A 15700-nucleotide genomic window follows, 5' to 3' on the forward strand; every position below is an offset into this window, starting at 1 on the left:
ATTCAGCTTTGATCACAGAAATGAATTACAGTTTAACACATATTTACACAGAAATCAGCTGTTTTGGATTGTAATAATAGTTTACTTTTTTTTTTACTGTATTTTTGATCAAATAAATGCAGCCTCGGTGAGCAGAAGAGCCTTCTTTCAGTAGAAACTTTTAAACAAAGTGTACCGGAGCAGATGCTGTTGTTCTCCAGACATGACCATCATAGAAGTGGTTCGTATGAGTCATGCTCTATATTCTAATGTAAGAAATATTCAGTATTTCTCCTGAACTCACGTCAGGAAAAGACCAAAATTAAAGTCATCATTCCACTGAAAAGCTTCCCATTTCACAGCAGCTCACAATCTTTTTCATATTCATACTTCACACGATAGGTCAAGAGATACGCCACAACCAATCGAATTTAGAGTCACTGACGTCAAAGCTTCTAAATATGACTCTAAATATCGTTTTGTTATTGTTAGGGGTCACCAGTGTCATGTTGTTTTTTTGGCCGATGCTGATAAATGGTTGTGTTTAATGATATTGTGTTATCTTTATAAAATGAAAACAGTCACAGCATCATAATGTACAGCATGAACAATGCATATTCATTTTAAAATTGGCCAAAGATTACACTAAACACTGTTTTTAAATATTGACACTTTCAGAATCAGCCTGGAGTACATGATGACCGAATGTTCTTTTCCAGGTTAACTGACCATTTTAATTGTTGGTATGATTATTTTTTTTTTGTGAAAGAGAAGTATTATTCGTGTGGTCTCTTCAGATGTTTTTGTGCGCTGGAGTCCAGTCCTGCCTTCTCTTGCACTCATTAGTGTTACTGGCTGATCTGAAAGGGAGCTTTGCAGGTTTTACGGCGTCTCCACCTTCCTCCTGCGGCTCGTTTCCCCGAGGTGAGACGGTGCCTGTCCAGTCGGCAGGTTTATGATCCCCATGTGCCTCCGAGGAGCCTGGAGTGCCGGGTATTTATAAAGAACAGCCCATCATGTGCTCTGACACACTAGCAATTAGCAGAGCCCCGGGCTGAGAGAACGTCTGCCAGAGAAGTTGGTGTGCAAGCATCGCCTTCGACGGTTTACTGGCTTTCTCTCTGAAGGCTTGTTAGCACGGCAGCTTCAGTCAGGGTTTGGAGTGTCCTAGAAAAGCCGTCTCTGGCTAACACTTACTTACACCCACAGACAAGACAAGACGTCCCCGGGAAACGGAGGATGTGTGGAGCTGTGTGCACAAGCTCAGACGTTCCTTCCGCTCACAACTGGGTCACTGTCTGAAACACCAGTTCGGTCTGATTTGGCGTCTTATAAACCTTGCTTAGAAGAGTCATCCTGAAGTAACTGTTATCCTTGTAACTTCTGTTAAACTGTAAACAATCAGTGAAAGATTCACTCTACGAACACAATAATAAAGATTTTCACAAACTGAGCACAGTGAGGATTCAACATTCTACTCACCTTCAACCATCCAACATTAAAAGGAAATTTAAAGAAATGAATAACCCCAAAGCTCTTCTGCAGTTAAATGTCACTGTAGTATGTAACATACAATGCCTTAATCCAAAATGTTCATTAACATTAACACCGAGTGATAATATTTCACTGGTTTTGGCAGATAGCAATCATTGTATTTACCTGCTTTAGAAACACTTCTAATAGGGATTAGACAATTACATTTTAAAGCATCTGTGTGAAAACAAACCTGGAAGGAGAAGTGAGGATTTGGGGAGAAAAAAAATGAGATTCTTCAGTGCATTCTGGGAACTATTGATGGCATAAATTAAACCACAAATATGCAGTATATGTTGTCTTTTTCAAATTGTGACCGTGAAATCCAAAGAAAAATTGAAAACAATCAGGAGACTAAAAAAGAGCTCTTTAGATATTCTTGTTAAATCATATCATAGTAAAATATGTTATTCTCCTGACATCTGAAACAGAACATGAAGGAAAATTGACAGCTCAAATAAGATAAGGGTTATTTGTAGCACAACCTCATGATGTGAAATGATTCGTTTCATTCTTCTTGAGTGGAACGTCCCCAAACATAATCTAGAATACAGTAAACTTGTTAGGAAAACGGTGGATGCTTGCTATTGACCCGTGAGTTGATTATATATTTGTAATAGTCGTCTGTTTCTTCATGAGATGCATCTTTGAAAATAAACCTGATAATAAATATGCTGTCTGGGGTGATTTTCTTTGTTGAGCTGTGTCACATTGGAGTTTGCTCTAACTTACTGCAGCATACGTCAAATATATATTCTGTGAAAAACTCACAGAATTTGGAAAGTCATCACATGCTCGGCACGCTTGCATCTCTCTTTGTTCATAGAGTGTATTTGTGCCACCAACTTTCAACGTATTTTTCCCAATTATTTGTCCCACAGGGATTTTAAAGGAATTGTTCATCCAGATATGAAAATCCTGTCATCATTTACTCGCCCTCGTGTCATTTCAGACCTGTATGAGCTTCGTTCATCTGTTGAACATTAAAGAAGATCTTTTGAAGAATAGTGCAAACCAAACAGTCGACGGTAGCCAGTGACTTCCATAGTATGGAACAAGGAGGGCTCATGAAGGCATGATCAGAGCTGTATTTTTTCCTATCTGTCGTCACTGTCGTAGCTTCCTAACTCATTGAGATGAACAGAAATCCTCATGATTAACAATTAGAGTCGCTCAGACAGATTGTAGCTCCGTTTGGTGCTGCTAATCGTTCAGAAATTATGTATTGCACAGCTTTAAATATGTTTGCTAATTAACTAATGCTGTCTGCTAATAGTATTCTAGCATTTTCAGCTCAGTTTAACACAGTCACATCCATGTGAACCTACTTTAGAATGCAAGCGTTTTTTGTGATTTGTGTGTGAATGAGCATGTATGGGAGAGCCGTCTGGGCCTTCCTTACCAAGAGTGTGATTCTTTATCATGTGCAGACAAAGACACGTTTAGCAGAAGGCATTGTGGGGGAGGTGGAGGTTGACGGGGTCCATCTGAGACCCTCACACCCTAACGCACATCTGTTGAGGACAAAAGGCTGGCAGTAATGGGCGGATAGGGGTTAGGGGCGAGCGCTGACCTATGGAGATGACTCTCCTGGACCGCACTGAAGGGGGAAGGGTGCGTCTCGAATGCTAGCTCTCAGTGTGTGACGCTCGCGCTCCTCCCCGTGAGCCGGCGGTGCAGGGATTGCGGTTGCTAGGAAACGCAGTGTAATTAATTCGGCTGCACGCGGAAGGTGAGGCTTTCTTTGATGAAGAACCCACGTGATGCGACGCTCCTTCCTCTGTTGAATCACTCCAGCCGGCTCTGGAGCCTTCCTTTGTCTGGGCACAGTGTTAGCCTTGGAGAGACTCAGCATTTTCAACCTTCATTTAAAGGCAGGTTTATGAGCTGCTTACTCCTAGATGTTGAGAAAAAATTCACCTTTTTAAAATTTCAGTCATTCTCTTGAAGCAAATATATTGATGACATCCTACACTACATAGTTTTTTTGTCCAGACAGATGCTTTCTATACTGAAAATGTCCTGCCCTCTTATACTGACCACAATCAACTGGCAAGCAGCAAATCATGAGCTGTATCTGAAATCAGCCCTTATACCCTCATTTAGACGTTGACTGATAGTGGATTTTACCGTTAACAATAACTAGGTTGGACCGCAGTGGCCGATAATCGATTAATCAACGGAAATGAAAACAAACAACTCCAGTAAAATAGTGTTTAACCTTATTACTAGGGATGTAAGGATTCACTCAACTCACGATTCGATTCACGATTTTACGACTCAATTTTCTAATGATTGAAGACATTATACACTAAATAAAAAGGTGTCATTTTATTAGGCTGTTGCTGCACGTTTCTTTGTGAAGTTGAAATATAACAAAACTAAATTGATATTTTAAAACAAACCCCAAATCAAACAAGTTACACAAATAAAAGAAATCTTAAAATAAAAAATAAAACAAACTAAGGCTTTGTCTGTGCTCTTTCCATTTAAAATGAAAGGCAACCATTGCATTTTAATCAGCATCCAAACAAAGATGCAGCATACATGCAGCATGAGCAGTTTTTAATCTAAATTAGACTGTATCATTTCTAAATTTGAAGCAAAAACAGAATGCTCTGACTTTAGTTTTCTGAAACTATACTACATAAAACATATCTGAACATCAGTAGAATCTCTGAATGAGACGCAGATTAACTCTCTGACAGCTGGTGACGCTTAAAGCGTTTCCTTGGTTACCGCTGTAAACAAAGCAGCGCTGCGCTTATGAACAGCAACGATACAGTGTTTCCTTGGTTACCACTGTAAACAAAGCAGCGCTGCGCTTATGAACAGCAACAATACAGTGTTTCCTTGGTTACCGCTGTAAACAAAGCAGCGCTGCGCTTATGAACAGCAACGATACAGTGTCTTAAAGGGTTACCGCTGTAAACAAAGCAGTGCTGCGCTTATGAACAGCAACGATACAGTGTTTCCTTGGTTACCGCTGTAAACAAAGCAGTGCTGCGCTTGTGAACAGCAACGATACAGTGTTTCCTTGGTTACCGCTGTAAACAAAGGAGCGCTGTGCTTATGAACAGCAACGATACAGTGTTTCCTTGGTTACCGCTGTAAACAAAGGAGCGCTGCGCTTATGAACAGCAACGATACAGTGTTTCCTTGGTGTTTCCAGCTTTTGAACACTACTTTAATATGCAGTGTTCAGAGGCAACATGAAAAGAAAATACCACATAAACTTTTCTAAAGATAGTCAGTTCCCCTCAGAGATACATTTATATAAACCCCCACCCTCAACTGTATCGCGATTGTTTTAACATCTCAACCAATTTGAATCGTCACATATTTGAATCAATTTTCGACTGGCTCGTGGTTAAACGTTACAACCCTACTTATTACAAAAATAAAAGTGGAGCCAGTAAAGTTTTCCGCTCTGTGCATTGTGCGTTCTCATGTTTCAGAGCAAACAGCACAGTTCCGCCTCTAGAGGCTGCTCTCGTACTGTATAATGACAGCAGACCTTCTCAGCCGCTCCAGCAACCCAGAAAAATATTGGGAGGGATTTTTGCACATTTGGTGTTTGTTCCAGTAGTCGGTTATCGGTGCCGATTAACCGGTAGACCTCTACCCTCATTCACTGTTCTCTACATCACGCCACTGATATAGTGCATGGTATTCTCTAACGGCTAGCTGTTCAGTGTATGCTGCGTGTACGGTCATTATTGAGGTGCATTATGGGATTGAATGAGTGCAGTCCACAATGTCCTCTATGGTTTCAGAGGCTACTATAAATAGTGGATGACAGATGCAGATTTTTTTAATATACAGTAGCACATATACAGTCCACTGAGCTCTCAGAATTAAGTTGTGATGTCTTCAAATGTTGGTAGTTGCTTCAAGTGTCACTCCTTTTCTTAACTAAACCGTATCTGTTATGACAGAAGCGTATATTTAGCAGCTGAAACTGGACTGTATACCACTGCTGTTTAAATGCCGGTCAACAGGCCAGACCCTGGTGTGTCTTGTGCTGATTTCAGTCTGGTCTGCAGCTTCACTGTATGTTTATTTGCACACAGTCTGCTCTGGTGTTTAGCCTACAACAGTCTGTCTTTATGATGGGCTTTGTAATATTGAGATGAATTATGGCCCTGGAGAAACAGCTTTGCTAGTACCTGTGTGAGTGTTTCGCCATCAGCTATCACGAAATATTAGCAACAGAAATCAATCTTAACTTGCACTACAAAATTAATATGACCAATAATACCATGCTATGCTGGTTTTTGGACTTGTGCCCTGTAAATATGGCAGTTTGTAGATATGTAATACCATAGTATTGTTTCAGTTCTTTGTTACTGTGTTATACACACACGGCATGGTAATCACTCAATACTGTGGTGAATATCAAAGTAGTTCAGATGACAATTTCATGTTTGTTTATTGGTGACGTAACAGGTGATTGGTCCATTTAAAACTTTAATAAATTGGGTAGATTTTGTTTATATTGTGCCCGATTGATCAGAGATATTGTAGGCATGAATTAAGATTTTGTTTCCAAGATTACTCTCTAGGTAAACTGAAACAAGGTAAATTCTAATTTGTGGCCATTTTTCTTGCACATATATCAGCAAAACCTTTTCTTTTTCTTGGTTATTTTCTAGTATAATGCCCCGTTACATGAGTAAAATGGATGCTGTTTGATTCTGACATTCGTATCGGGTCTTTTTTCCAGTTTGGGAGAGTCTTTCAAGCTTAATCGAGCGAGATCTGTTGTTAGGAATGCTAACCCACCCACCCAACCACTTTACCAATTTACATCAAGATGAAGATTAATTAGCTCGGCTCTGAAAACTCGACACGCTCTTCAGTCGATCCCCTGTCTGCCGTTCAGAGAGCTGAAGGGACGGTGAACAAACAGCACTCCGATTCAGACTCTCGGCTGCGTGCTTGGATTACAAGCCTCGGATGAATTGCCTCGGCGGCTGAGAGCATGCAGGAGCTTTCTGCCGAAAAGACACTGAACAGCACTTGGCTTTCAATGCCAGATCATTCAGTTACTGCAGTAGAGGTTCAAGCCAGAGGCTCCAAAGATGAGAAATCCAATTGCAATTGATTCCCAAAATCAGTACTCATTGTCTAGAAGGTTTTTTTTTTTCTTTGTGTTTGGCATTAGATGAAACTGCTTCCATTCTTTTGATTTCTGAGACTGAAATCCTGCAGACATTCCGTCCATTTATAAATGTCTTAGATGCTCCTAATCAGATTGAATTGGGTTCGTTGAAAGCATTATCTGAGTCTCTGATTTACATTGTGTAATAGTCATGATGGAAGTGTTGGATCATTGTGATCATGGTGTGTCAGTATGACTGTGTTCAGCTACAGTCCAGCGCTGCAACCTTCAATGCTCTAAATATAATGCTGTAATCAATGCTTTTCACCGTCAGTTCCTCTTGGTTACAGTAAAACGCAGTAAAGGTTTTTGAGAGAGTTCCACAAGTAATGCTCATTTCATATGCAAAGCTGTTAGCCAATCACAAGAGTGTGCTAACACAGTAGACACGCCCCTTCCAACAGAGCACTCAAATCAGGTGAGAAAATGACCATTAATATCTAAATTATGATGAAAAAACCATGCTAAGCTTATAAGTGCACCTCAGGAAACATTATAAAATATTAATTAAAAAATGACCCCTTTATATATTTCAGGAATTTCGTGAAGTCCTCTGATAGGAAAAGATATGAAGATGACTAATAAATGGCCCGAATACTTCACCCCAAACTGAACTCGAATTACTCCGCTTCATGTCCTTCCAAACCAGAATACATTTCATTTTGAGAATAAGAGAATAAGTTGCAGAATGTTCAGTTTGGACCCCATTGACATTCAGTGTACATTTTTTTCAAAATATGTTTTGATCTATTGAAAGAATCTCATACATGTTTTGGACTGACATTTGCATGAACTATCCCTTTAAGACAAAATAAAGGGAATAAATCGGAATCGGAAGCTCTGTTCTGACTGACGTGTGTTCATGTGAGCGATGAATATCTCAAATATCATGTGAAAGTCAACAGATGAGAGCAGGAGAATGAGCTGACAGCAACATCATCGCATGGCCAAGTGAAGCCAGTCTTCATCCTCACAGAGAACAAAGCCTTCCAGCTGTGATGTGCTCACGGTTGGTCCAGCGTTGAGCTCAGGTGTGTCTCCACAGTGATGGAGTAACGGCTGCAGCGAGTCGTGATGGAGAAGTGTTAGATCGTGTGAGACGCAAACACACACTCGTTTGTTTAAGGCCTGCGGCATTGATTCCATAGACCTCAGATGACTCCCGGAAACTCAGGCTATTACTTTCAGTAATGCTGCAATCAAGTGTTTTGTTTTGAAGGTTGATGGAACTGATTTCAACCGGGCTGTGAACCAGTCAGAGTGGAACTGAGATTGCTTTTCAAGTTCCAATTGAACTCCTGAATTTCAAGTAGAAAACTACATGAAGAATTACATGAAAAAGAGCACTGCAATAAATGAAGTTAAGTTAATTACAAACTACAGGAAGTAGAATTGGAATTTATGAACAAAATTGGAATATACACTAGCATTCAAAAGTTAGAAGTCTGTAATTTTTTTACGGTTTTAAAAGAAGTCTCTTCTGCTCACCAGGGCTGCATTAATAGGATCAAGAATACAGTATAAACAGTAATATTGTGAAATATTGTTACTGTACTCTTTTCAAGTTCCAGTTGAACTGAATTTGAAGAAGCAAACTATATGCAGAATCGCATGAAAGAGGTATTGCAAGAAAGGAGAAATAAATGCTAGATTTTTAAATGTTGGTTTGACAAAGACTTGTTTAAAAGTAAACAAAAAAAATTGTAAGGTCTATAATCCTTAGTGACAGAGAGAACAGATAGGAATATTATAGCACACTAATGAAGTAAAATTAATAAAAAATTACATTTATTGCAAAAAATGTAATAAAAATTGCATTCATCATTATTAATTCCAGTCAACGGTATGTTTGACGTAATGCAGGCCATAAGTTTGTGGTTACTGTGAATATAATTCAGTAAAATTAAATTGGATAAAATTCTGTTGATATGATGTTTATTTTGTAATGTATCTTCCGATCAGATTTTTAGAGATTATTGTGAACTAAGAAGGTATGAGACGTCCTGTGGCATCATGGGAGAGTAATACTGTTGGCCAATCAGAAGCCAGAACTATATATGATTTGAATACTTTCATAGTTTTAGGGTTTATAGGAGTTAATTAAAGGGTTACTCCGCCCCAAAATGAAAATTTTGTCATTAATCTCTTACCCCCATGTCGTTCCAAACCCATAAAAGCTCTGTTCATGTCTCTTCATAATATTATGGTTGAATCACTGATGGCAGATGGAGTATTCTGACCATGCTTTTCATTCTTTCCTGGAGCTTGACACTGTTATTTATTTGTCAGTCTATGAGACAGTCACAAGCCTCCCGGTTTTCATCCAAAATATCTTAAATTGTGTTCTGAAGACGAACAGAGCTTTTATGGGTTTGGAACGACATGAGGGTAAGAGATTAATGACAGAATTTTCATTTTGGGGTGAAGTATCCCTTTAAACAGTTTAATTATGATAGTCACAAAGTTTTGCTTTGTATGAAGAAACAAACATCTTGGTTTTCCTTTTGGTGCCCGTCTCTTCCTTTAATCATGACTCTTCTGTGTGTATCTGTGAATGGAGTAAAGTGCTGGAGTAATGTTCAGCTTGGATTAGACCGCTTCTGTTTTTCCTCCCCAGTACGCAATCAAGACATTCATTTAGAGCAAAGCATCAGTGTATTTCCACCAGACAAAATATAAATAAAATCTGCTCTCCAGCCCGGTTGCTTGTGTTTATAAATACATATGAATATGTGAGGGCTGTGTTTAGACTCCAGGAAACAAAGCAGAGCCGGCGCAGACAAAGACAAACACTCTTCCCCCTCCAGCTCGGAGTCTTTTACTGTATGAATCTGCAGCGCTTCATAATCTACAGTATCATTACTCTCTACAGAAGACTTCTTATATATCAGACTCCTTCATCAAAAGCTTTATAGCACAAAACAGACCACAAAGGATAGTTTGGGGTGAAACTGTACGAAGGAAAACTGATTCTCTTGTCTGTCAGAAATAGAGCTGAACATGTAATCAAAACAAGCGTAATCACGCAGATGTGTGTTTTGTGTTTCTCTTCGGTTCCTGCTGGTACACAAGAGATAAGAGTTTAAACATCACCCCACACTAATCTCTTCGGTTCCTGCTGGTACACAAGAGATAAGTTTTTAAGTATATATATATATATTTATAATTTTGAATGTATATATATGTATTTATTTTGTTTAGTTTTGGTTTATTTTTTGGTTGTGATCTTATTTTTTCATTTACAGTAGGGTGGGGATGTTGATGCTCAAGGTTATTTTCTCTTTCTCGTTCTAGCAAACCCACGTCACTTATTTTTCAAACAGTTGTGTTTGAATGACTCGCTGTAACTGCTCTCAGTGTTCAAGGCTGCTTGAGAGAATAGAGAAACCTTGAGCAACACATGGAGTCCTGCTGCCTTTGGATTTCATGCACGTCCTCAGCTTTTTCAAGGTTTCTTTTCATATGTAAGTATCAGAGGATAATCCCGGCGCTCTGCATTGGAAATGGAAGCGAATGCATTGAGAGCGCAGCTGTTTAGAGACACACCTCAGCTTTGTTCATCGGTGCAGGTGTTTGTGTGGATTCTGTTCGTGTGTGTGTGTGTCCTGGAGATCCCATAGAAAGCCCCTGATTAGCACTCATGTATACACGTATCATATAAGAGAATATAGACATTATTTAATTAAATGTATCAAATATTAAAGAGTTAATTTACAGCTAATGAATGAATTTATTTTACACAGAATTGTTGTGTCTGAGTACTACACTGTCTGCAGACGGGTGTGCTGTAAGCCTCGAGGGAAGCGATACTGAAAGTGTCTGGTGTCTGTGGCGCTCGCAGGTGGCGAGATGTTCAGATATGTGCTGTTTTTACTGTAGTTTGTGGTTTTGCTCAGTCGTGCTCTGCCCAGACTCACGTCTGCCTCTAATTTCCTCTCTGTCTGTCTCCTCTGTGAGAGGACAAATCAGCTGAATATCACATCACTGCAGCGCTCCCTCCACTGTAATGCTGTTATGAGATGGATTTATGGAGGTTCACGTGTCCTCCTCATGACAAGACTGTGATAATGTCATGTCCTGACCACGCCTTGACTAGTTTTATAACATAATATCAGCGGTGATTTGAGAAAGTACTTTACAAATAACAACAAAACAGTAGTAAAAACACATTTACCATCAACAACAGCAATATTAATAATAATGATTGTCATTATCTTAATGATGATTATTAATCATTATTAAATATCAATACATTTGTATTTTTAAAAATAAATAATGCATAGTTAATGAGTTTTTTTCAATTAAAATATAAAATAATTGTATTATTATTATTATTAAGTAAATATTAATAAAATTGTATTCATATTTCATAAAATAAATATTAAACAGGTTATTAAATCTTTAATTTATTTGATCAAATATTAATACCATTTTATTCATATTTACATCATCATCATAATAACAACAACATCTAGTTTCAGGTTTGTTTTATTTATATAGCACATTTAAAAACAACATCCAGCACTGACTTAAAGTGCTGAACAAACAAAGACACAGAACACAGGGCAACCCAAAGACCCATACCATAAACTCACAATGAATCCAGAGGCAAAGAGAAGAAATAGGTTTTGAGAGATGATTTAGAAACAGTTAAAGACTGTGCCAATCTGATAGTCTGGAAGGCTAGGGCCCTCAACCATAAATGTTCTGTCCCCTCTGTGCTTTAACTGTGATCTGTCTTTGATCACCAGACCTCAGATTACGTGTAGGATTGTATGGATAGAGTTGATCAGACAGATAGCTCAGTTCCATTATTTATAGATTTAAAAACATAAAGAAGAATTTAAACTCTGTTCTAAAATGCTCAGGTAACCAATGCAGCGATTTCAGTATTGGAGTAACATGATCAAATTTACATGGTCCTTTGAGGAATTTAGCAGCGGTGTTTTGTACTAATTGGAGACGAGCAATGGGAGATTTAGAAATGCTGAAATAAAGAGAGTTGCAGTAGTCCGAGCGAGATGTAATGAGTGCATGGATAGCAGTCTCTAAAGTTTTCTCAGAGAGAAAAGATTTAATTTTGGAGAGAAGGCGTAGCTGAATAAAATGCATTTAAATGCAATAAAATGCATTTATTTGTTTATCAAATTTGAGACTCTGATCCCAGAGCACACGTAGGTTCTTGATACGGGAAGAAGTAAAGGTCCAGGTCAATACTTCTGCTCCCTGGATTTTCACCGGAGCCAAAGACTATAACCTCGGTTTTTGATTAATTCAGAAATAATGTTGAGAGAACCACGTTTTCACTTCATCAAGGCATGCATAAAGAGATTCCACAGCAGCATGTTTATTTAGTTTCAGAGGTAAATAAATTTGGGAATCATCTGCATAGCAGTGAAATAATACACTATGCTTTCTGAAAATAGAGCCCAAAGGAAGTAAATACAAATGAAAAGAATGGGTGCGAGAATAGAACCCTGTGGCACTCCACAGGAAAGTTTAGCAGGTGACGAAGAAAAATTACCCAATCTGACAGAGAAACTTCTATTTGTGAAATATGATTTGAACCAGCTAAGAACAGTTCCCTGGATGCCCACAAAATATTCTAGTCAAGAATCTTCTGATCAGCTGGATCAACAACAACAATCATCATCTAAATGTTGTTGTTAATTTAACTGACAGTCACCACTGATAAGGTATTACTAAATATTGTAGACTTAAACTTAATTTTCTGTAAAGTTGCTTTGCAATGATTTGCTTCGTAAAAAGCGCTATACAAATTAACTTGAATTGAATTGAATTGAATTGAATTTATCAAATAATAATACATTTTGTAACCGGAATGTAAGAAGTGCAGTCACAGCCCGTCTGCTCCTACAAACTGTCATTGTGTTTTGGGCGGGTGTGTTTCTGCTGTGGTTTTCCTGCAGCTCTTGTCTTGAGCGTTTCCTCACAGTGATCTTCTGAGTGAGCTGGAGTGAGCGGACTGATACGTGTGTGTGTGTGTGTGTGTGTGTGTGTGTGTGTGTGCGTGAGATCCCCATGAGCAAACATTGCTCTCACAGACTGACTGCAGTTCAGGGGTTCTTCAGTCCGGGTCGGTCTGACAGATCATCAGCAGCAGCAGAAATCACCTCACCTGAACCCGTCTGTGCCGCATGCTAATCACACAAGCATTAGCTCTTCAGACGCGACCGGCTCAGTGTTTCTGTCTCGCGCGTCAGTGTTCTCATCACAGTAACACCAGTTCAGTGAGTGCAGCTCCTCCAGACAGACACACACACGTGTTACAGACAGCTCAGTTTGTGAGACCAACTGTTTTTTTCTTTGTTTTTCAAGTTTTTATATTTTAGCTGCAGTTCTGCACTTTACACAGTAAAATTATCAGTGAGAGAAGCTGTCTGCTGTTCAATCGCTTGGACTTCATGCTTCTGAAAGAAGTCTCTTTTGTTCACCGGGGCAGCATTTGTTTGATCAAAAATGCAGTGAAAATTATTAAATATTATTATAATTTCAAATAACTGTTTTCTGTGTGAATCTCTGTTAAACTGTAATGTATTTCTGTGATGCGCAGCTGTATTTTCAGCATCATTACTCCAGTCTTCAGTGTCACATGATCTTCAGAAATCATTCTAATATGATGATTTGCTGCTCAAGAAACATTTCTGATTATTATCAGTGTTGAAAACAGTTGTGCTGCACAATATTTTTGTGGAAACTGTGATACATTTTATTTTTCAGTAACTAGTGCCAGTCATCACAAGATCTGAACTGTGGTCACCATTCACTTCAAACTTCAAATTATTACTATTTTGGTCAAATTATAAATTAGTTAGCAATAGTAATGAATTAAAATGAATATTAATTATTTTTAAAAACTGTAACTGTAATCCATTTACAACATCCAATTAGATTTGGTACGTTTATAGAGTTGAGAACAGGCCCAGAATTGCATCGAAAAAGCTACTTTTAAATATAATTATTGTATGTTATGCCAATTAATCTAATTAATCGCACATCAGTTTGGGCTGAGAAATGACCTCTGAAAATATCATTTATTGTGTTAAATGAGAAAAGCATTCATTAGACATTTATAAAAAATGTAGCTTTAGAAAGAAATGTTTTGATTTAACATTGCATAAATAATGACAATAAATAGGTATTAATGGTTTTCAAATTAATATTGATATATAAAATTATTTTTCAAAAATTATACTCTAAATTTGAAACAAAAAGCGTCAGTAAGAGGCAAGTCACAGTTTTAATGAGTGAGTCACTGAATCATTCATTCAGCCGATTCATTCAGAAATGAAGCAAGTGACCGTCTTAATGAATCACTGAATCACTGACTCACTCGATTCATTCAAAACTGTGGATCAGAGATGATCAGCAGTTCTGCTGTGGCCTTGATTGGAAATATCTAGTGAACTTGAGCAAAAACAGACAATATTGTGTCTAAAACGTCACACAACATTAACTTCTTGTTTATTGAACGGTTGTGTAAATCAGCATCACATCTGCAGTGGTGCAGATACTGAGGAGAAACAGCACTCTCGCTGGTGTGATATCACTAAACTACATCATGTGATTTAAATACAGTATGTGAATGTTTTCCTCATATCTTGAATTTTAAGCTTCTATAACTGCATTCTGATAGTCAGTCAGTCATCCTGCATCATGATCATCAGAACCGCTTCAGTGGAAGATGACGGGGAGCTGCGTTAAATGCTTTAATAACGTTATTTTGTCTATAATTATTGCACCAAATGAATGCTTTAAATCAACAGGCCTAGCTTTGTTGTCATACTTCTGAAATGCTGATGTGATTGGTCTGTGCTTGTTTGCAGGCTTACAGTGCTACTGTCACCGGTGCCCGAACCACACGTGTGCCACGGACGGCCTGTGTTACGTGTCCATCACTAAATCAGGCAGCGTCACCACACAGCAGACCTCCTGCATCAGTGAGAACGAGCTGATCCCACGCGACCGGCCCTTCGTCTGCGCACCCTCCACCAAACACGACACCGGCGTCTACCCCATGTGCTGCGACACCGACTGGTGCAACAAGAACCCCGACCTCACCTCATTCCCAGGTCAGACTCTTGAGTGTGTGTGTGTGTGTGTGTGTGAGTGTTGCATATACTGGAAGCAAATTAATTGTGTGTTTGTGCGTGTGTGTGTGTGTGTGTGTGTGTGAGTGTGTGTGTGTGTGTGTGTGCGTGTGTGTGTGAGTGTGTGCGTGTGTGTGTGTGTGTGTGCGTGTGTGTGTGCGTGTGTGTGTGAGTGTGTGTGTGTTTTTGTGTGAGTGTGTGTGTGTGTGGTGTGTGTGAGTGTGTGCGTGTGTGTCAGTGTGTGTGGCGTGTGTGTGTGTGTGTGTATGAGTGTGTGTGTGTGTGCGTGTGTGTGTGTGAGTTGTGTGTGCGTGTGTGTGCGTGTGCGGTGTGTGTGCGTGTGTGTATGAATGAGTGTGTGTGCGTGCGTGCGTGTGCGTGTGTGTGCGTGTGTGCGTGCGCGTGTGTGCATTAGTGTGTGTGTGAGTGTGTGTGTGTGTGCGTGTGTGTGTGAGTGTGTGTGTGTGTTAGAGCCCGACCGATACGATGCCGATGCCGATATTAACTCGAAAAAAGCACATTTAGAAGCCGATATTTTGATTTTGAATAAAAGTAGATAGTAGTAATCCTATAAAATACTTACACACATTCAATAGTAAAATATCTTGCCTTTTTATTATTTTACTGTATAAACCGATTGAATTGTAAAAAAAGCCTTAGTTACGGTCTCAATGACTAACCAATTTTACATCAAAACCTTATATATTTTTTAATTTCAAAAGAACACTGCATTAGAGGCATCTTTGCAGAAGTAGTCCCCACTTTGATCATACAGCCGTACCTTTTTCAGCCATCTGAATCAGAAAGAAATGAGAGAAAAAGTGCTTGTTCTGTCATCACCTTCATTACTGTCTAGACCCTAATAACAATAAACAGGGATCTCCTAAACAAAAATGAAAAATATAGAGAAATA

The 15700-nt window shown here is 38.8% G+C and overlaps 1 protein-coding gene across 1 annotated transcript in view; it reads left to right on the forward strand.

Annotated features, from left to right (window-relative positions):
- Positions 1 to 15700, forward strand: part of tgfbr1b (transforming growth factor, beta receptor 1 b) — a 43516-nt gene that overhangs the window by 3667 nt on the left and 24149 nt on the right. Inside the window, exon 2 of the mRNA XM_042714009.1 lies at positions 14524 to 14769. Within this exon, the coding sequence (XP_042569943.1) occupies positions 14524 to 14769 (246 nt within the window). The remainder of the gene's footprint in view (positions 1 to 14523; positions 14770 to 15700) is intronic.

Source organism: Cyprinus carpio, chromosome A24 (assembly GCF_018340385.1).
Source record: "Cyprinus carpio isolate SPL01 chromosome A24, ASM1834038v1, whole genome shotgun sequence".
NCBI classification, from domain to species: domain Eukaryota; kingdom Metazoa; phylum Chordata; class Actinopteri; order Cypriniformes; family Cyprinidae; genus Cyprinus; species Cyprinus carpio.